The 20,360-nt window shown below is 41.1% G+C and overlaps 1 protein-coding gene and 5 non-coding genes across 6 annotated transcripts; all 6 read left to right on the forward strand.

Moving 5' to 3' along the window:
• The first annotated feature begins 3 nt into the window (after window positions 1–3).
• On the forward strand, window positions 4–1,958 carry LOC146256683 (uncharacterized). The gene is made up of 2 exons (XM_084675053.1): window positions 4–488; window positions 662–1,958. Exons 1-2 carry the CDS (start codon window positions 238–240, stop codon window positions 1,575–1,577), a joined length of 1,167 nt encoding a protein of 388 aa, XP_084531179.1. The 5' UTR covers window positions 4–237; the 3' UTR covers window positions 1,578–1,958.
• A 2,875-nt stretch (window positions 1,959–4,833) lies between these two features.
• On the forward strand, window positions 4,834–4,915 carry trnas-gcu (transfer RNA serine (anticodon GCU)). The gene has a single exon. It is a non-coding gene; the product is annotated as a tRNA-Ser (tRNA).
• Window positions 4,916–5,447: 532 nt separating this feature from the next.
• On the forward strand, window positions 5,448–5,529 carry trnas-gcu (transfer RNA serine (anticodon GCU)). Its single transcript has one exon. It is a non-coding gene; the product is annotated as a tRNA-Ser (tRNA).
• Window positions 5,530–5,762: 233 nt separating this feature from the next.
• trnas-gcu (transfer RNA serine (anticodon GCU)) lies at window positions 5,763–5,844 on the forward strand. The gene has a single exon. It is a non-coding gene; the product is annotated as a tRNA-Ser (tRNA).
• A 232-nt stretch (window positions 5,845–6,076) lies between these two features.
• trnas-gcu (transfer RNA serine (anticodon GCU)) lies at window positions 6,077–6,155 on the forward strand. Its single transcript has one exon. It is a non-coding gene; the product is annotated as a tRNA-Ser (tRNA).
• A 363-nt stretch (window positions 6,156–6,518) lies between these two features.
• On the forward strand, window positions 6,519–6,600 carry trnas-gcu (transfer RNA serine (anticodon GCU)). The gene has a single exon. It is a non-coding gene; the product is annotated as a tRNA-Ser (tRNA).
• Window positions 6,601–20,360: the final 13,760 nt, after the last annotated feature.

Raw genomic sequence — 20,360 nt, forward strand, 5'->3', positions numbered from 1 at the left:
AATTCATAATCATTTCGGTTCATTACAAATCATTGAATCAGTAGGCTGTACTGCATCAAACCAAGATTGAAAAACTTATGGTGAATTTCAAATATTATTTTGTGATTATATTAGTTTGTGGGGGGCAAATTGGGCTGTTCACAGGTGACATTGATATGGTTGCTATTACCATTTTTCTTAGTTTACAGCCTTGTTTAAAGTCCGGACCATATCATCCTTCTTTCCCGCAGACTGTTCATGACTCACGGGCAGGCAGCCCAGGACCCCGAAGTCCACAGGGTCAGCGAATGTGTTTGCCTGAGACTTTTAAAAGAGTTTCAGCAAGCACGAAACAGGCCCAAGGACACAAGGAGTAGAACTCTGCCCATCCCGCAGTCCATTGTGGTGGCCTACAGCCATCTGAAACAGCTGCTGGAGGACAGCAGGGTTGTTCTGGAGAAGACCAACGTGGTTCTGATACCAGTTAACAACACAACAGTCTCTTCTTGGTGAGTCTTGTTTTTTACGTTTGTACCTTTCCTATACAATGATGACATTATATTATTAAACTGCAAGAAAAACTTTCACCTGCTTGCTTGTTAGAAAATACTAAACATAGGAGGATAGGCTACTATGTATGAAATAACTAACTGAAGCTACTGTATGCATTTTTGTTTTTTAGGCTGCTTAGGAGGGATAAGAGGAAGGACAGGGACATGCTGCTGCAGGGCACCGTACTCCCCAAACGGTTTGAACTGGCCAAGGACTCACTCCCTGAAGCCCAGACTCTTCCAGGTGCTCCTGTGCAGCATGGGCATGAGGTCATGGAGTTTGAGGAGCCAGAAAACCGGGAGGGTGAGGCAGTGATACGCCCTCGGCATAGTGTTCGATCTGCCCTGGCACAGCACTACCAGCCTGGGTCATATGTATGGCCTGGTTCTGCTGGCTCGGCCTCGTTCGAGCATGGTAACCTGCCGCCGCCACCACCACCATCTCCTGCCTGGGGCTCGTATCAGCAGGGTTACCTGCCACCACCATCTCCTGCCTGGCCCTCGTACCAGCAGGGTCACCTGCCACCACCACCACCACCATCTCCTGCCTGGGGCTCGTACCAGGAGGATTACCTGCCACCACCACCTTCTCCTGCCTGGGGCTTGTACCAGCAGGGTCACCTGCCACCACCACCATATCCTGCCTGGCCCTCGTACCAGCAGGGTCACCTGCCGCCACCACCACCATTTCCTGCCTGGCCCTCGTACCAGCCACCTCCACCCTTCCAGCCACCTCCCCCCTTCCAGCCATCTGCTGACCATCCACAGTCCCTGGCCCCTCCACCACCTGGCACCTTTGTCCAGCCAAGGCAACGTACGTGGAGACAAAAAAAAGCTGCCCAGGAGAACGAGGAACTGATGGCTAGGGGTGAACCTCCACGGAAGAAGTTCAGGGATACCTACCAGTACATTTGCAAGCAGTGTGGGCAGGGAAAAAACAAAAGTACTGGTCACACCCAGCTGAAGGGGCGGTGGTACTGTCCAGCCTCAGGACTCACCCTGGCAGAGTGGAAAGACCAGTTGACCAGTCTTGCCAGTGGTAAATAAATGGTAGAATACTGTATATAATAGTTATGTGTAAATAGTTAAGTATTGTATATAGTTGATATTGATATTTTAATTTCTGTGTTTGTGCATTGCATGGTGTTCTAAAAAATTAAACAAACAAAAAAAAGATAAATGTATATATTTGCTAAATATATACTTTCAGGTTTAATAAAGTGACCAAAGTTCCTTAAATTGTATAATACTGTATATAATAGTTATGTCTAAATAGTAAAGTATTGTATATAGTTATGTTTTTAATTTATGTGTTTGTGCATTGCATGGTGTTAAAAAACAAAACAAAAAAACAAAAAATTAAGATGTATATATTTGCTAAATATATACTTTCAGGTTTAATAAACCGACCAAAGTTTCTCAAATTCTGACTTCTGGATTTTTTTTCTCCTATTCCTCCTATACTTTATTCCTAGAACTCTTGCAAAGTAACTAAGTAGCCTACCAGTGCTATTACACTTTTTGTCAATTGTTTACACACAAATACATTTTAGTCACAAATACTGGTACTTGAGACACAATGACCACAACATGTAACTCATGCACCAACCCCCTGAACCAATTCTGCTACAAGCACAATTCCTGCTTTACATTCAAATTGCAGTTCTAAAACACACTTTTTTCAAAACGCTACACACAATCTCTGTATTTGGCTCAATTTTCATGAAGAAAATCTTTTGTTTTCACAAGGCACACACAGGAGAAGTGAGGGGTTTAGCCCATTGTGTGTGTGTTTTTTATTTGTGAGTAGAAAGTATGAGGTATGCGTTCAGAAAATGTGTGTTAACAATCGAGAAAAACTATTACATTTCAGCAATTCTGGAATATCCCTCTGCCAATGACAATACATTTCTGGCTTTCTGGCTTTGATCTTCCTGACCTCTTTTCTCACCTGGTTTGTGGAGAGGGACAGAGTGGAGCACAGCAGGGGGGGGGGGATGAGTGTTTGATGTTGTAGGGGGTGTTGACAGAATGAGAGGGGGTGGGGGTAAGAGGTGAGATGAAAGGGATGGGGCAGGAGAAGCTGGAGGAGTGGGGGTCTGTGACCTGAGTGCTGTGGAGGTTGAGGTAGGGCAGTGTTCTGGGGGTGCACCTGCAGCAGCTGGGGTGACTGGGCCGGGGGAGGGCCGGGTGGCTGATCAAACCTGTTGAAGAACAAGTTCAGGTCGTTCACCCACTTCTGGTCCCCCGAAGTCTGGGACAGTTGCTAAATATATATATATATCTGGGACAACTAACCCCTTAATCAGGATGAATGACACATAGCACTTTAAATACATCAAAAACAGATTTATTGAGTATGTTATGACACACATTTCTGGCTACTCTTAAACAATACATAAAATATTCACACAATTCACTAACAGTTTTTTACAATCGCTGTGACAGTTTTTTCAATACCTTAAACAAGTTTTCTAAACTCTTAACGCACCAACACACCTACCACACACAATTGGCAAAACAGTTAATTTCATGCTCAAAATCACACATTGTAAACTAAACTCAAACATTAATTGTCATAACACAAAAATACACTAAACATGACACCATGTCTACCAAACACTAACACATGTTCTCTTTTCACAGGAACATGTGTTCAATCATAGCACAATGTCATAAAAAACACTAACATCAGATGGAATTACAGAAACTGCATTCTTTTACGTATATGTGTCAGGTCTCACATTTTATAGATTATAGATTGTGTTTGCAATGTAGTTTCTTTTGAAGCCTCTACATTTTTGTTTTGTTGGGTTTAGTAAATGCATGCATTTTGTTTCTTTTGCTGCAGAAATTCAGAACAAAAAATGAATTATGTCAGAGTAGCTTTATAGAATGTACAGTTACTGTATTGAAAAAAAGAAGACAGAAACATAATTGCTGCAGTAAAGGCTTCCTTTTCAACAGGACATTACTGCGAGAAATATGCAATTTTGCTGCCATTTACAGTATTACCCTAGCTCTGGCACTTCTCTGAGTGCCACCACACATTCTATCTCCTCTCCCTTGTCCTTGTCCCACTCCTCTCCTTTGTCCTGGTTATTGTGTTCCTCTCCTTCGTGCAGGTATTACTGTATTCTTACTTTCTTCGTATTGCTCCATATTGTTTTTTTTCCACACAAGATCAGCACAAAGAGCTCCACTTTGCAGTATATATACCATATAGTCATGCGATTGAAAGAACCTCAACACCATAGTGTTTCCTAGTTCGGAATCAACTGTAATTCAGAGTATTTGCATAACTTCAACCAGCTTTTTCCCAGTAGCAATGGAATACATAAAATACAGGGGATATATTTGTGTTTCAATTCACAATAAGAACAGCTGTTCACTTTGACTTTAGCCAATAAATTAGGTTTTGAACATAGTGTTATCTGTTCTGACATACAGTGTTAAAGCATTGGTAAATTGGTCCGTAAAAATCGATTGTTTTGGTCTTGGTTGAGCTTGTGTGTAAAAGAAGTTCAAGCATTTAAAATGTGTGTTTACTCTATGCATTTTGTGTCAAAGCAATACAAAATGTGTTAATTGTATAGCCAACACAGGTGGATGTTGTGCTAACTGTGTCAAGAGTTTAGGAAACTTGTTAAAGGTATTGACAAAAGTGTCATAGCCATTGTAAAAAACTGTAATACGAGCAATATACACGTGATACGAGAAATAAAAATAATGTTATTGCATGGTGATGGTGATTGCTGACACGGTGCACAGCCTCGTCGGATCGAATCCCGCAGGAGACGACGTGTCAATGTTGTTGATAAAAGTGATGAAAATGAGCGCACATGTGTGTGAAAAGAACTTTAAAGGGGATGTGAGTGGAGAAAAAAACATGACAATTTGTTTGTTTTTCTCCTTTTCTCTTTCCGTTTTTTCTCTTTCCCCCCCTTCCCCCCTCTTTTTTCCTTTTGCCCCCCGCTAGCAGTCCCTTTTGCCCCATTTTTGGCCGAGTGGTTAAGGCGAATGACTGCTAATCCATTGTGCTCTGCATGCATGAGTTCGAATCTCGTCCTCGTCGGCAAGTTGTCCTTATGACATGTTCGCTTTATGAAATTGAAATTCTTCCGTCCCTGAACCCTTAGTTCTCCTACTTAGTGTCCCTCCACTGCATTTCCAACAACTTTTTGATTCCTTCCTCTGCTCCTGATAATGTTCCTTTTCACAATTGTGCCGGTTGCCACCTGCCTTTTTCCTTTTTTTGTGAAATGGAAGGATCTTTCACTGCCGTGGGCCCAGTGCTGTAAACGACGAGGTGGCCGAGTGGTTAAGGCGATGGACTGCTTATCCATTGTGCTCTTTACGCATGAGTTTGAATCTCATCCTCGTTGACAAGTTGTCCTTATGACATGTTTGCTTTATGAAATTGAAATTCTTCCGTCCCTGAACCCTTAGTTCTCCTACTTAGTGTCCCTCCACTGCATTTCCAACAACTTTTTGATTCCTTCCTCTGCTCCTGATAATGTTCCTTTTCACAATTGTGTCGGTTGTCACCTGCTTTTTTCCTTTTTTTGTGAAATGGAAGGATCTTTCACTGCCGTGGGCCCAGTGCTGTAAACGACGAGGTGGCCGAGTGGTTAAGGCGATGCACTGCTAATCCATTGTGCTCTGCACGCATGAGTTTGAATCTCGTCGACAAGTTGTCCTTATGACATGTTCGCTTTATGAAATTGAAATTCTTCCGTCCCTGAACCCTTAGATCTCCTACTTAGTGTCCCTCCACTGCATTTCCAACAACTTTTTGATTCCTTCCTCTGCTCCTGATAATGTTCCTTTTCACAATTGTGCCGGTTGTCACCTGCCTTTTTCCTTTTTTTGTGAAATGGAAGGATCTTTCACTGCCGTGGGCCCAGTGCTGTAAACGACGAGGTGGCCGAGTGGTTAAGGCGATGGACTGCTAATCCATTGTGCTCTGCATGCGTGAGTTCGAATCTCATCCTCGTCGGCGAGTCATCATTATGACATGTCCGCCTTATGAAATTGAAATTCTTCCGTCCCTGAACTGTTACTTCTCCTTTTTAGTGTCCGCCTCCCCCACTGCCTTTCCAACAACTCTTTGAATCCTTCTTCAGCTCCTGATAATGTTCCTTTTTACAATTGTGCCTGTCGTCACCTGCTTTTCTCCATGTTTTGTGTAATGGAAGGTTCTTTCACTGCCATGGAACCAGTGCTGTAAATGATGAAGTGGCCGAGTGGTTAAGGCGATGGACTGCTAATCTATTGTGCTCTGCAGGCATGAGTTCGAATCTCATCCTCGTCGGCAAGTTGTCCTTTGACATGTTTGCTTTATGAAATTGAAATTCTTCCGTCCCTGAACCCTTAGTTCTCCTACTTAGTGTCCCTCCACTGCATTTCCAACAACTCTTTGATTCCTTCCTCTGCTCCTGATAATGTTCCTTTTCACAATTGTGCCGGTTGTCACCTGCTTTTTTCCTTTTTTTGTGAAATGGAAGGATCTTTCACTGCCGTGGGCCCAGTGCTGTAAACGACAAGGTGGCCGAGTGGTTAAGGCGATGGACTGCTAATCCATTGTGCTCTGCACGCGTGAGTTCGAATCTCGTCGGCAAGTCGTCTTTATGACATGTCCGCCTTATGAAATTGAAATTCTTCCGTCCCTGAACCCTTAGTTCTCCCCTTAGTGGTTAAGGCAATGGACTGCTAATCCATTGTGCTCTGCACGCATGAGTTCGAATCTCATCCTCGTCGGCAAGTTGTCCATATGACATGTTCGCTTTATGAAATTGAAATTCTTCCGTCCCTGAACCCTTAGTTCTCCTACTTAGTGTCCCTCCACTGCATTTCCAATAACTTTTTGATTCCTTCCTCTGCTCCTGATAATGTTCCTTTTCACAATTGTGCCGGTTGTCACCTGCTTTTTTCCTTTTTTTGTGAAATGGAAGGATCTTTCACTGCCGTGGGCCCAGTGCTGTAAACGACGAGGTGGCCGAGTGGTTAAGGCGATGGACTGCTTATCCATTGTGCTCTTTACGCATGAGTTCGAATCTCATCCTCGTCGACAAGTTGTCCTTATGACATGTTCGCTTTATGAAATTGAAATTCTTCCGTCCCTGAACCCTTAGTTCTCCTACTTAGTGTCCCTCCACTGCATTTCCAACAACTCTTTGAATCCTTCTTCAGCTCCTGATAATGTTCCTTTTCACAATTGTGCCTGTCGTCACCTGCTTTTCTCCATGTTTTGTGTAATGGAAGGTTCTTTCACTGCCATGGAACCAGTGCTGTAAATGATGAGGTGGCCGAGTGGTTAAGGCGATGGACTGCTAATCGGTTGTGCTCTGCACGCGTGAGTTCGAATTTAATCCTTATCGGCAAGTTGTCTTTATGACATGTCCGCCTTATGAAATTGAAATTCTTCCGTCCCTGAACTCTTAGTTCTCCTACCGAGTGTCCCTCCACTGCCTTTCCAACAACTCTTTGAATCCTTCCTCAGCTCCTTATAATGTTCCTTCACAATTGTGCCTGTCGTCACTTGCTTTTCTCTGTGTTTTGTGAAACGGAAGGATCTTTCACTGCCGTGGGCCCAGAGCTGTGAATGACGAGGTGGCCGAGTGGTTAAGGCTGTAATGCTAATCTATTGTGCTCTGCTCGCTTGAGTTTGAATCTCATCCTCGTAGGCAAGTTGTTTTTATGACATGTCCACATTATGAAATTGAAATTCTTCCGTCCCTGAACTCTTAGTTCTCCTACTGAGTTTCCCTCCACTGCCTTCCCAACAACTCTTTGAATCCTTCCTCAGCTCCTGATAATGTTCCTTTTCACAATTGTGCAATATCTGGAAAATATTGGCCTTCTCTCCTTCACAGATTCACTACACATACTACTGCCTGGGCCTACTTCCCATCCAGTCTGCTTCCCACTCAATGCACACACCTCCTTGCCTTTTCTCCTCTCTCCCACAGCTTCTCTCACACAAAGATTCACCACACATACTGCTGCTTGGGCCTACTTCCCGTCCAGTCTGCTTCTCACTCCATGCACACACACACATACCTACTTAAGTGATTTTCTGAGACGTATAACTGGGAACCTGCTGTTTGGGGACACCCCTTTCTACATGGTTTAGACACAAAATAAGCATTTGGCTGCAATCCATGGCATGCCATTAAGAAGATTATCACTTCAAATTTGATCTGAAACACTTTTTTGACCACCTGACATTTTACCCTTACTTTGAGGACAAGTATTTTTTAGGTCACTTTTAGGGACATACTCACAAACTCACACACAAAGACAGATTTAAGTCACAAATGAAGACCTCACAGTAATTTGAGGGACACTGCAAACCAATTTCCCGAACATGTCTATTTAGGAACAGTATAAAGTACAAAGTCTCAAAGCATTTAACTTCCACTGTTTTGGCAACATAATGAAACTCTAGTTAACCATAGAGCAAAGCTACATTTTGAAACAACCACTACCCACGTTTTCCTCTGATCTCAACACGAGTGAAGTGCTGACACATCTTCCTCTCATACTCAGTCAGACATATGGCGATATCTTGATGGAGCTCTGATGAGTTTCTTTCTTTAAAGGCAGCCATTGGCATTTTTGATACCTCTCCTTCTCTTCGTCGATTAAAAATGATAACCTGTGCCAGGGTAACCTTTGCAAGATTGGCATAACTGTCTTTAGATGGACATATCCTAAGTAAACTATAAAACTCAGTTTGTTTCTTCTCCAGGTGTTCATGTAACAACCTCACATCCTCGGTGAACGGTAGGACCTGTGGGTTATTCCATTTGGCTTCTTTGAGAGTAGTTAAGGCACCTGCTGAAACAAACTCATTCCATCTGGCTTGATGTATTAGCCTGAAATCACGAGCAGAACCTGCTAGATCTTGGTCTCCTACCATCATGGCGTTGCTCTCTACAATGCTGCAAATCTTCTGTAAAGAGTGGCCAAGTTTAAGCGCAAGGGAAGGAATGCGGTACGTATTGTCTTCCGGCTTATATTCTGCTACAACTTTCACAGCGGCAATGACATGCTGAAAGTTTGAGGGTAAGACAAAGTCTTCCATTGTTTGCATTGGAGTGATAGCTTTGGCTTCTTTAAGAAGTCTGCCTACCTCTCTCATCTTCTGTCTGATATAGTCATGCTTGCCCACATCAGCTCCCATCCTGTTAAACAGGTGTTGTCCAAGTTGCATAATGCATTTATCATTCTGAACAGTGCAGGAAACTTCATCATAAACCATGTTGGAAAGTACATTCTTTAAACCCTCACTAATGTCAAGGCCAACAGGAGTGGTGAGAGCACACAAGGATCGTACACGTTTTCTTCCACCTTTGGGTTCACAATCTTTTTTCTTCAGTGGGCAGATTCGGACGTGTCTCCACAAGGACTTTTTAGAATAGAGACCTTGACAATGAATGCAATGAATAAAGTCAACAGCTTCAGTGCTCTGCTTTGACCGGTAACAGGGAATCATATGGCCACCTCCTTGTCTGACAACATCTGCATTGTGAGCAAAGTTGCCCCTTTTCCTGAGGTGGTTCAATCCATTTCTACGCTCTTTAGAGTTTTTTGGAAACATTACCGCTTTTACAACCTCCACCTCATTGCAGTGCACAGTTTCCAGGTGCCTGGCCATTTTTGAATATGGCTTACAGCAGAACAGACAATACTGCTTCTTATCATAAGCTTTAATGCGTACAGTACTGCTGCGTGATGTTGGGGATACTATAATAGTGCTCTGTTGGTTTCCTGTTATGACTTCTGATGTACCAACTGTGTCTTCTGTGAACAGCTTCCTGGGTTTTTTGACTTGCGGTTCTCCAATAGTTTCATCAGAAGAGCTGTCGTTGAAATCAGGAATGTAATCATCATCAGAGTAATGTGTGTTTTCCGAGTCTGACATTTCTGAGGCACTTGAGATCTGAAAAACAACAATCCCTGATAAATTAAATGCACACATAAAAGAGTAAAAAATAAAGATGTTCGAATCTAATGTATCAAAACGTAATTACATCCAATTAGAAAAACTTGACTTAATTGCCACATAACATTACCAACAAGAAAATGATTTATTAGTCTTTAACGCTGCCACAGAAAGCCACTGATGCTAATAAAATGTTCAAAACCAAAAGGCCTTTAATTAATTCACAAGAATTTTAAGATTTTAAAGGCCCATAGTTACTCCAATTACAAATATGGTCAACACTGATAAACACCTGTTTTCTTTTGGAAGACTGTTTTCCCCTGCAATGTCGTCTTTTTCTGCATGACAATTCAACTGCCTGGGGTGGAAGACTCTTTATCTGAAGTTTAAAGAATAAAAAAAAAAGTCTACAAAATATTTATGCCAATACTTTCATTAACAATTAGTATGCAATGCTTTAAGGTTTGCACTGTGGGATGCAAAGAAATAATGCAACCATAAAAGAAACAACTGATAATAGCTAAATATTTATCTGATGAAAAGGGTACCTGGCTTTCAGATGGTGATGTGATATCGGCTAATGAATCAGAGTTGAAGCTGTCCGACAAAAAATCGGAAGTTGATTCGTCTTCCATGATTGAGGCATCATTTGTTGAACAGGACTGCTTTGAACACAAAAAGGACAGTCAGTTATAATCCACTTTTATATGAAGAAAGTTACTTTAAATGTAGTAAAATTAAGTATTATGTACCTGTCTTTCACTCGGTAAGGAAACCTTCTCAAACTTTCCAGAAAAATTCGACAGTTGGTACTAGTTTTTTTTTTTTACATACCTCCGGCTGCGCCAGCTGTTTATCTAGCAAGGCTCGCTGTGACAAAAGATAAGTTTGTTGTTTCTCAAGTGCATTTCTTTTATAATCAGTGCTGCTCGGCTTTGTCGATGTAGCCTGAAATGCCTGTGAATAAACAAAAAAATATGTATTATCAACTACAAATAGACAAATTATGAATATTAAGTACTGTCTTAAAACCAAAAATATTATAATATTATAGTCTCACTTATGAAAGTTAAAGGATAATTGTTTATGTTTTGAGCCAACAATTGTATGATCAAGTTTAGCGTCCTACTAAGCATCCACAAAAATCTCAGTGAAAATAAAACATTCAGAACTATTTGAAAATCTAGTTCAAAAACAGCTCTTTAAACCATTTTCTCAGGACTGCGAAGGCGTGGTAGATAACGTTTTGATTGGCATCATGACAACTCTAATATTTAGAACTCTGTGTGAGTTCTAAATATTACCGACGCTTCCGGGAGAAATTGGGGACCAGACATGCCTTACACTTTGTGTCCCGAACTCTGACAGAGACAAATCGGGGACTTGCACTTTGACAAAAGACAAATTGGGGACTTGATGTACGAGTAACTTCATATTCCAAACACTAACAAGAGACAAATTGGGGACTTGCATACTTTTAGAACAGACAAATTGGGGACTTGACGTTAATGACACTTCCGGTAACCTTTCCATTTTTACCTTTAGATGTGTGCTTTATAAATATTACCGACGCTTCCACCAGAGTGAGTTATTTTTCCAAAACGGAAGCTAGCTAGCCTTAGTTAGCTTCCGTTACCTAGCAACCTAGCCTAGCATAATACTCGTAGCAATGCTATTACATGCTAGTGTTGCTTGTTAGCCTCCTAATTGTAAATTTTGAAGCCATACCATAGCGTTTGTCATATAGTTTTTGTCTATCGGAAAATAGTCGGTTTGAATGTTCAGAATCACACGTGCGACGTTACTCTGTGGGGCCCGCTTTTGAACGATCACATATGTGCGACGCTTCTCCTTAACGGGTTAATAAGAGACAAGCTGGGGACTCGACACAGCTTGCATTACATCTTTGATCGACCTTTCCATATTACTATGCACAAGAACCTCGCTTTTAGCAATACTCGTGGGCGGCGGACCCCTACTCTATCAATGACACATGTAAAATACCTCCAAGTAATGTTCACAAGGGTGTAGAGCTTACCTTTTGTTCTATGGCTGAAGAACTTTCTCCAGAAGCACTGCCTTGTGGTCTATCATGAACGTTTGTCATCTTTTCAGAGGTGGAGGTATGTGTTTGACCAAGTGACCGGAGCTGAAAAAGAACAGATCATTTTAGAAACAGGTCATACAGACAAGGCATGCGTTACAAACAGGATGAGGAGGTGGCAATGGAACATAATGCTGATCGAGGGCCTACTTTATTGAACATGTGTTTTCACGCAATTATCAGTTTACCAAAGGTGCACAAAGCAGTTTGGCAGATTACATGTGATGTCAATCTTAAGGCCCCCGGAAACTTGGTTTCAAGTAGTGAAATGCATGTATGATCAAGTTTAGCGTCCTAGTAAGCATCCACACAAACCTCGGTGGAAATAAAACATTCAGAACTAATTGAAAATCTAGTTCAAAAACAGGTCATTTAGACAATTTTCTCAGGAAGAAAAAGGCTTGGAAGATCACGTTTTGATTGGCATCTTGACAGCTCTGCCTACGTCAAACTCTCTCTCACGACCACAGTCGCGCATAGCAATGGCACAAGAAATCGTGTAGTCCAACCTATTCGCACGATACTTCATTTAAATTGGTCACTGAATGGCGAGTTCTTATCCATATTACTCCCGAGTAGTACAGCACAGTTTGCGTAACGTTACACGTGCAACGTTAGCTGAGATGCCCCTATTTGTTGTCAAAGCTAATGCTAACTAAGCTAGTGCATATCCGCTAACTAACAAGGGAGAAATTGGGGACCTGAAATGCCTTACACTTTGTGTCCCGAACTCTGACAGGAGACAAATTGGGGACTTGATGTACGAGTAACTTCATATTCCAAACACTAACAAGAAACAAATTGGGGACTTGCATACTTTTAGAACAGACAAATTGGGGACTCGATGTTAATGACACTTCCGGTAACCTTTCCATTTTTACCTTTAGATGTGTGCTTTCTAAATATAACCGACGCTTCCACCAGAGTGAGTTATTTTTCCAAAACGGAAGCTAGCTAGCCTTAGTTAGCTTCCGTTACCTAGCATAATACTCGTAGCAATGCTACTACCTGCTAGTGTTACTTTTTAGCCTTTTAATTGTAAATTTTGAAGCTATACCATAGCGTTTGTCATATAGTTTTTGTCTATCGGAAAATAGTCGGTTGGAATGTTCAGAATCACATGTGCGACGTTACTCTGTGGGGCCCGCTTTTGAACGATCACATATGTGCGACGCTACTCCTTAACGGATTAATAAGAGACAAGCTGGGGACTCGACACAGCTTGCATTACATCTTTGATCGACCTTTCCATATTACTATGCACAAGAACCTCGCTTTTAGCAATACTCGTGGGCGGCGGACCCCTACTCTATCAATGACACATGTAAAATACCTCCAAGTAATGTTCCCAAGGGTGTAGAGCTTACCCTTTGTTCTATGGCTGAAGAACTTTCTCCTGAAGCACTGCCTTGTGGTCTATCATGAACGTTTGTCGTCTTCTCAGAGGTGGAGGTATGTGTTTGATCAAGTGACTGGAGCTGGAAAGAACAGATCATTTGAAAAACAGGTCATACAGACAAGGCATGCGTTACAAACAGGATGAGGAGGTGGCAATGGAACATAATGCTGATAAAGCAGGAGAGAAAAGTCCAAATCAAGCACAGCAATTACATTACTAGAATGAGAAGAAAATGTGTTAAATGATGAAATTGTGAAATGGGTGATTATCTCATACCAGGTTGCGCCAAGGCCAATCCAAATCCCCATAGTTATATGTAATCTCTTCACCAGGTACAATGTTTTTCAATGCAAATAGGCAAAGATGTGGCTTCCCATCAACCTCAATTACTTTAATCTTGCAGTTAGGATTCTTGTGGTCGTCATTGATGAGTCTCCCCAAAGAATTATCTTCGACAGATGCATCCACGCTGTTCCGCAAAAAAGTCAATCTTCAAAGTTCAGTATTAAAATAAGTATTACAAAAGCTCCAGCCAGAGTACAGCGACAAGCCTAACTGTCTCAGTGTTGATCAAAGAAAGACACTTGGGTAAATCTACTCTCCAACATAAAAAAAACAAAAAAACACTCCTCTTGAAAATCGACAAAAAAGCAGGAAACTACTTCTGTAGCTGGCTAACCAAAATGTCACGTCACATATTAAAACATAAACAGGCTATACAAAAGTGCATGTATGCCAGTAGTTTTAAATTACCCATTTGTATTTTATTTCCTCAAGAGTTTAAAAATGCTGTTTAGATTCAACCATATACTTACCACCAAGATTTTCCTTTCCACTGGAAATCAAACAGGAACTGTCTCCTGTTTAAGATTCTTTTGAAAGTTGAGTTCCCCTCTGTACTCAAGCACAAACTCTTCTTTATTAAAGATTTTTGTTGCAAAAACACCATAACCTATAAATAAGAAAAATAAACCATCAGGTTTTTAAATAATCTACAAACCTTTTACTATTCATATTCACAGCTGGAATGTCTCTTGACTGCCTAAAACATCTATACAATCATGCAAGAAATATTGTCTGTACATGCAAGTTTTATAGTGGGATTTTAAGAGCGACAATCGTTTAACAATTGGCTTCAGGTGTTCAATTCAGAGACCATGGACGTGCAGTGCTGCGTTTGACATTGTTTGGATAAGAGCTCCGAGATCCCTAAATAGTTATCATATTCGGCCAAAGTTTTGCAATAATTAGAAATTGCTTTTATGATGATTTCAGTTGTGATCCGAGTAATGTAGGTACCAAAGCCACTTAGAAAAACTCAACAGCTGCATCACGAGCACTGTACTATCAACTTATAGTTCCATGAATCTGTGTGTGTGTGCCTCAACGACATCTTAACCACATAGTACATCAAAGTCATTGTGCACTAGAACACAAAATGTAAAGCTTTATACAATCTTAAGAATCAGTGGCATATTTAAAGGTAACACTACTTTAGAGAGAATGGAATTCGTTTTTTTCGACTGCGGAATGTGCTTTTTGTTAGATGTCATCACATTAGAGAGGATTGGCAATTTAGTCAGTGTTAACCTCTGAACAATACTGTAAAATCAGCCTAAAACGCCAAATTGAGGCACACCTACAGTTAATTAAAACATGTTCTTGAACAATTTGGAGTACATGCATTGGTGTTGGTCTCTTTTGAAAGGTGACACTCCAGCAGCCAGAATCACTAAGTGCTACTGGTTTTGAGACATAGGTTTACAAATGTGTTTTGCATACAGATGCCTGCAGATGGTTATAACTGGGAGCTATATATTAGCTATCAGAACAGAGTTGTCGTGGAGCTAGATGAAACCCTTATAAAACGCGTTAATAGTCAAATATTGTTAATTTATTAACTCAATTGAATAGGTATGTGTTTTAGACTAGTTCATGTTATGTAAGGGATAATGTATAGAATGCCGGTCATTTTCGGGAAAATAAGCCCCGACAGGGTGAACAGCATTTCGCCCTGAAGCGGCTCATTTTCCCGATAATGACCGGCGTTCTATATATTATCCCGCTTATTACACGGTTACTTGCCAACAAAATTACTTAATAACAAGTTAATAATAACTTGTTATTATTACACGGCTGTTAATAGTCCCTAATATTTATAAGCATACCTATTCAACCTGCGTTAGGAAATTGCTTTCAAGGATTTGTCCTCAGGCTACTGCTGTAACTACTGTACCGTTTACACTAATCTTTCCCGGTGTGAGCTTTTCCTCATTATAAAAGCCACTATATAAATGCAGCAACACTAAGATATTAACTACAAGTTTTCCACATTGATTTTCTGGCCCACACACACCTTTGAACGGGTCGATGAATTTCTTAAGAAGGCCAGCCCGGTCAACCTTCAATTTTACATAAAATTCTGCCTCCTCTTGTGGACGGACCCGTCTTCTCCTCGTCGATCGTTCATCCATTATCATATCTGTATGATTAGATAACCAATCAGCTATATTCTTTTGAGTAATGATCTTAACCCCTGTGTATATATAACGCAAAGTATATTGTAAATAACACGCAAGTGGGCAATTTGTCTCCAAGTTAGCTAACCTTACTGTACCTGCTGCTTCTAGAAGATGCTAGCTAGCTCTATCTAAATGACAAGTGTTAACTACGTTAGTAATCATTAAACCATGCTAACTAGCATGGTTGGGACATTATAAACTGCATGTAATAACATTATTACTATCTAGTTGGTTAGCTAGCGTGTTTTCGTTCATTTTAGCATGAACTAAGATAGCTACACAAAGATAGCTAGAGCTACATCAAAACGTGGCTTGTAATAGTACTAGCTATTACTAGAGCTAGGCCTACTAGCTCGTACTCAACTTAAATTTGCTAGTAAGAAAATATCCACTTCATATAATTTTCTATTAAATGTTACAGTATTTTCTTTAAAATAACCCCACTCTCTGATGCACTAGGAAAAAAGTAAGCCATTGAGTAGTTACTAACCTTATCTCCTGCAAGTCGAAAGCACAGTGAGCGGTAAATTAAGGCGCGCAGGTTACCAAAAACCGACCTTCTAATGGGGGGAGGGGTGGGGATCTACTGTCCACTCGATGTACTAGAAAACCTTCATGGGGAAAGCATCAGTGAACAGTGACTGAAGTCGCGCAGGTTGGCAAAAACGATTTTGTAATGGGGGGAGGGGTGGGGGTCGACAGTCCACATACTGTACAATAAATTCACAATGTAGCCTATGCTTCATGTTTTGTCTACCCACATTGTTTTGGGGTTTATGTCGTTGTTTATGTTGTGTGTTCTTGTTAGTCGCGTTGGATAAAAGCGTCCGCAATATGACTAAATGTAAGAAACGTTTTCGATTATTGGATTTTTTTCTATTAATAGGCGTATTTAGATCCCATTTCGGGGATCACCTCTACATTTTACTCTTAAGTGTACCGGCACCTTTTCTTGCGTACCGGCACCTTTTCTTGCGTGCCGGTAGGCTAGATTCGAAAAAGTTATCTAGACAGTATAAACTGATGCCTGAGTAAAACAGATTTTCTGCTGCTTTCAAACCTAGAAACTAAACGACTTTCGTTTGTAAGTAGCCTAATTATGTTAGCCTGGCTTCAGAAAGGCACTAAAAGAACGCATGTACCAGAGCCAGACACGTCACCAGAGGGCCTATTTACTCCCCTCCCCCCAGTTCTAGCTGGATTGTTACGAAGCATGCACACAGATTTATTAATTCCAATGTATTATTACAAGGTGGACAGACCGACAAACCATATGTAACTTCTTGATCGTAGACATGTTTTAATCGTGCTGACCACGCGGACTCCTGACACGCTCTGCTCTTGTCCGGCTCTGCTTGTATCTGAAGGGACCAGGGGGGTATTCGTCGTAGCTCGCTAAGCAGTTTAGCGAGCTAATTTTCAGGCTAAGATAAAACACGCCCCTATTTTTGGTTCGTGGAAGCAAGTTTAGATAAATCACCATAGTAACATATCAATTAGCACTAACCTGCTCGAGAGCAGGCTAACTTAAGTGTAGCTGGATAAGCTTGCCACACCCCCGGAAAATAATTGGCAGCTCCCTTTTTGAGAGACCCAGCTGACCAAGGAGATATAGTTCGATTAACTTTCCATATCAATAGAGTTCTTCACGATCGCCAAGATCCTTTATTTCACACGGATGAGTTCTTGTTTGAGCGATATCGATTCAGCTGACAAGGACTCATTTATTTGCAAGACCTTCTCGTGCCGTACATTGCAAATATCACACGCCGCAGCAAGCTATGCTTTATGAGCTTATGCTGCTGTATGTGAATATGTAACGCTATGTTCTAAGAAATGTCTTATCTGTTGTGCCTGTGCTTTTTATGTTTCACTGTGGTAGAGTGGGAAACGTCATATAGATTCCTTCTTATGTCTTGACGTGAAGAAATGGACAATAAAGCTACTTGAAACTTTTACTGTGCTTCAGACTCTCTGCATAGCCTTCAGGTTTTTCGCGTCGGGTAGGCTACATTTTTATACAGTATAAGCGATGCAGAAAACATTGGCAAAGCCACAGCATGCGTTGGTGTAAGAAAAGTGTACTTGGCGCTTAACCAGCTGATCAATCAATTGATCATATTCCTGGCCATGCCCCAGTCAATGAAATCAAAGAGGGATTTACACATAGGCCTACATGCATATACACATATATAGGGTGATATCAGGTAAAATGGGCCATTTAAGGTTTGGGGATCCCAGCCCTGACAAGTAACAGGGGATTTGATTGCTTTATGGTTGCTATGGTGGGCGGGCCAATAATTCAAACAATACTGCACCAGAAAGCTGCATGGTAAGTAGCCTGGCATACCAAATCTAATTAAACTATTATAAGGATGATAAATCTTTTTTTTTTTTTTTACATGCACATAAAAAACTGCATATCTGTCTTGATGGCATCAATCACAAATAATGTTGTTAGTTTGGTATATGAACATATTTTTTGAAAAAGTTATGTTTTTCTTGGTGGTCCAATTTACCTTAACCCACTGAGGTAAAATGGGCAACATGGTTTCAGATGAAATGGGCCATCATCTGTGTCACTCACAAACACACATACACGTGTTGGAGTGTGTGTGAGGGTGTGTGTGTGTGTCACACCATGACCCCCCCAACCGTAATAATGGTAGTAGATATTTTATGTACAGTGAGTATGGCGAAGGAGAAGGAAGAGAGAGGAGAGGAGAAAGGGAGAAGGAAAGAGAGAGAAAAGAGAGTAGGAGCAAGGACCAGAGAGGAAAGGATACAATGATAAAACAGGGATGGAAAGGAAGGCCAAACAATTACAATCTGTGGAAAGAGGAGAGGATGAAGGGGGCCTTAGATTAATACATGGAGGGAGAGAAGAAAGGAATTACAGTGAGTGTGCACCTCTTTTTCAAGAGCATGGGGTGTGCCGCAATCAACACTGCAAAGACGCATCAGTGGAAAGGTGACTGGCAGTGAACATGTGTCAGGGCAGAAGCCCTACCTTCCACAGGAGGCAGAAAGGGAGCTTGCTGCCACCCTCAACACATTGGCGCAGAGGGGGTTTCCCTTCACAAAACGTGATGTCCGGCAAGTGGCCTTTGATTTTGCAGCCAAGAACAACATTTCTGGTTTCTCCAAGACAGCAGGGAGGGCTGGATATTACTGGTTTAAGAACTTTCTAAAGCACAACCCAGAGCTTTGGATGTGCAAGCCAGAGGTCCTGTCTGCAGCACGGGCTGCTGGACTCAACAAAGAGGTGGTTAGCCAGTGGTTTAACCAGTATGAGAGCCTTTTGGTCAAGCTGGGTATTGAGGGCACATCGTCACATATATATGGAACTGTGACGAGTCTTGGCTTCAGGATCATTTTTTTAAAAATTATGGCACATATGAATATGTCTGTTTAATGCAGTTTAAATGTTTTGTGGCTGTATAAGCAACTGTGTTTTAAAAGTAAATTTGATGATAAATTACAATTTCCCTTTGCAGTTTCACTGGCCCATTTTACCTGAACAGCTGGTCCATTTTACCTGAAAATGCTTGTGCCAAAAAAGTTGGCACAGCTGATGTTTCAAGAACTGTAGGGCCTAAATAATTATATTTTATTACATCGTAAAAAAAAAGATCAAAAACAGTCATTAGTAATCATAAAAATACATGCAAAAGGAATATATGGTATTGTATTATTGTCCCAAACGATTTACCAAAAAGTGGCCCATTTTACCTGATATCACCCTAGTACATGCACTTTCAGTAGGCCTACATATATCCTCATAAGTGTCTATGAATTCGTATCAATTATACTCTTTGGCCTTGTTTTTATACTTATTCTGAAAAAGTTGATATAATAATTTTCGCTAGCAAGATCTCATTCGAGGATTAATTTCCATTAAGCCTACTGCCAGCAGGCACATTTAAAGAAATGTGATCTGATTGATCGGGGTAATAAGGCACTAAAGATGAGCCATTTTACCAAAATACGCATTTAGTTTATCGGCAATTTTTTTGCCAAGATGCCTGTCTTGCTCTGGCAGTGGTGGCGGTGTTTGACTTAGCCATGATAATATGCTTATGTGTCTTCGTAGAGACTCATTATAATAGTTTGCTCAGATGGCGAGAATATCACCGCTCTCTCTTTCGTCTTTTCCGCCATCATACCGTTAGAAAATCACGGTTTTGGTGATCGACCTTTCCTGCCTTTTGAAGTGTGGCGTGCTCGTGCACTTGCCCTGATAAGTTTAGCCTGATTGAAATTAACCACATGATTTGGATGCGGATCAGCCGTCAACGAACCGATATTTGCGGTTCTCAGTTAGCTCGCTAAAGTTAACAGGCTAAAGGGACAATGGATTAGCTTAGCTTCAACTCATACGACGAACGGGCCCCAGTTGCGCCTATCAACAAAACAATGCACAAACAGAAATAGTGAGTGTCAAGTCCATCCCATTTTACCTGTCTAGCTTTGAATCTGAAATGTTAAAGAACATAGGATAGGATACAATATACCTGCCCATTGCTATTTATTACCTTAATGGTCTGTGCTGGAGCATGTTTCATAGTCTCCCCTAGCATCTCAACCTCAACTTACATACTTTTGTAAAAGTATGTCAGTTCCCAAATAGTTTCTTGTTATTTTGGAATCTGTCCTTTCCAGCTCTAGTCACTTGGTCAAACTCATACCTCCACCTTGGAGAAAACGGCAAGCGTTCAGGATGGACCACAAGGCAGTGCTTCAGGAAAATGCCCTACCACACGAGTTTTGCTAAAAACAAGGTTTTTGTGCATAGTAATACGAAAAGGTTGATCAAATATGTAATGCTAGCTGTCGAGTCCCGAGCTTGTCTATT

This window comes from Hypomesus nipponensis, chromosome 15, assembly GCF_054491055.1.
Source record: "Hypomesus nipponensis isolate SF chromosome 15, ASM5449105v1, whole genome shotgun sequence".
Taxonomy (NCBI): Eukaryota; Metazoa; Chordata; class Actinopteri; order Osmeriformes; family Osmeridae; genus Hypomesus; species Hypomesus nipponensis.